Source organism: Tiliqua scincoides, chromosome 3, assembly GCF_035046505.1.
Source record: "Tiliqua scincoides isolate rTilSci1 chromosome 3, rTilSci1.hap2, whole genome shotgun sequence".
NCBI classification, from domain to species: domain Eukaryota; kingdom Metazoa; phylum Chordata; class Lepidosauria; order Squamata; family Scincidae; genus Tiliqua; species Tiliqua scincoides.
The window spans coordinates 2,871,098-2,873,284 of NC_089823.1; the positions used below are offsets into that span (position 1 = coordinate 2,871,098).

Here is a 2,187-nt window from a genome sequence, read left to right on the forward strand (position 1 = left end):
TGTGACAGTTTAGCATTTTAAACAAATTGAATTGATGCTGTCATGACTAGTTCAGGCCACTTCATAAGTGCTGGTCAGACCCTTTTCTGGGAGATTTTGAACACCATGCTATGCATGTCTACTCAGAAATAAGTCCCATTGTGTCCAATGAGGCTTATTCCCAAGAAAGTGTGGATAGGATTGCAGTCTTTGTTGCAGGGCCCATGCACCATAAATGTAAATCAGTGACTTCATTTTTAACCAGCCATAAGGTTGAGGTGACATGGAGGCTATACAGCACAATCCTATGCATGTTTACTCAGAAGTAAATCCAACTGTGTTCAATGAGATTTACTCCCAGATAAGTGTGTAAAGGGTTACAGCCCTTGTGCAGCTTTTTCCCCAGAGCCTAGTTTGCTCAAAGACAAAAAAATATTTTGCAAATCTGGGAGAATTCTGAGCAGAACAAACCTTTCCAGTGAGCTTTTGACCTCCTTGTTTCTCAGTGTGTAAATGAGTGGGTTTAGCAGAGGGGTTAAAATGGCAAAAGCCACGGTGCTCAGGACCTGGACATCAGTGGGCATGTTTGCTCGGTAGGAGACGTAAGCCACGGTGATGGAAGAGTAGTACGTTCCAACCACAATCAGGTGGGAGGAACAGGTGGAAAAGGCCTTCCTCTGTCCTTCCTTGGAGTTGGTCTTCAAGACAGAGAGAATGATGTGGATGTAGGAAATGATTACGAGTATCAGAGGCACAATGGAGATGGTCATAGCAATGGAAAACCCCACAAATGTCTGGAGGTTTGCCTCGGAGTTAGAACATGCTGCCCGCACTACAGACAAGTGGTCACAGAAGCAGTGGTGCACAGGAGTTCTTCCCTGGAAATCTAACTGAGAGGTCTCGATGATGACCGGGATGGGAATCAAGAGGGCAGTTAGCCATGCGCTGGTCGCCAGTTGGACATTCATTCTTTTTGTCATTTTGACCGGGTAATGCAAAGGATTGCAAATAGCTTCGTAGCGGTCATAGGCCATGACAACGAGAAGGAAGGCTTCTGTCACTGTCAGACTGTGAAAGCAGTACATTTGCAGGAAGCAGGCTGGGTGAGAAATTGTTTTGGCATTGACCAAAAACATAGCCAGCATTTTGGGAATGGTTGTAGTAGTGAACAGGATGTCTAAGACCGAGAGATTGGTAAGGAAAAAGTACATGGGCTTGTGGAGTTTTTTCTCTGCTGCAATGACTGCAATGATTGCCAAATTGCCAGACAAGATCAGCAGGTAGAACGAGAGGAACACAATAAACAGAGGGATCTCATAACCCTGGAGTGCAGGGAGTCCAATCAGGAAAAAGTCTTTGACAGAACTATTACTGCTGCAGTTGGACATGATTTGCTGCTTAGATGCACAAGCCTAGAGAAGAGAAAGATATTGAATTAAGACACCAAAGCAGGTCTCATGAGCTTCATGATGCCCCAATGATGCTGCTTCTCACTTTCTTGCCCTTCTAGGAAACTGCCGGTCACACATGCAGCCGTTCCCTGGAAAGCAAAAAAGTGCTCCCTGAAGCATTTTGTGAGATACAGGAAGCTGGACTAGATGGGCCTTTGGCCTGATCCAGCGGGGCTCTTTTTGGGAGTTTCAGTCTAAGAAAACCTGCAGTAAATGGCCAGAGAAATATTAATATTCTGTTTTTGTTACTATGATAACTGTGTTCAGAACAGCATGTTTGATGTCTTCAGAATGTATGATTTCTGCTCCCTAATCTGTGAATGAACACTTTCTCACACTTCAGAGAGTCCTTGCTGGATAACCGTGTTCTGGTTTGGATTATGGGTCTGGTGCTAGCAAAGGGTTGTTTAACTCTTTCCCCTGTGCCATTTCCTCAGTTTACCCCCCCCCCCCACATCCTGTCCACATTATAAGAGACTAACATCATATGTGATTTTATATATCAACAGTGGTGTAGTGCTGCAGCTAAAGGGGGCGCAAACACTAAGTTTTGCAGGGAGCCTCGCCGCAGCATACAAGTGGCCCCTCCCCCTCCCCTTCAGAGCCATTCTGGGTGGGGAGAGCAATTTCTGGGAGGCATTCGCCTTTTCTCTGGGTCTTCTCTGGCATTCGCCTCCGTTTTGCTCCCCTGCCCAGAATGGCTCCAAAGGAGAAGGAAGGGCCTTAGTGCTTTGCACCCTCTCTGGCTATGCCACTG

At 46.1% G+C, this 2,187-nt stretch overlaps 1 protein-coding gene across 1 annotated transcript; it reads right to left on the minus strand.

The window, feature by feature from the left end:
- Window positions 1–356: 356 nt before the first annotated feature.
- LOC136643975 (olfactory receptor 2AT4-like) lies at window positions 357–1,367 on the minus strand. Its single transcript, XM_066619419.1, has one exon. The coding sequence runs from the start codon at window positions 1,365–1,367 to the stop codon at window positions 357–359; it is 1,011 nt and encodes a 336-aa protein (XP_066475516.1).
- Between the last annotated feature and the right edge of the window lie 820 nt (window positions 1,368–2,187).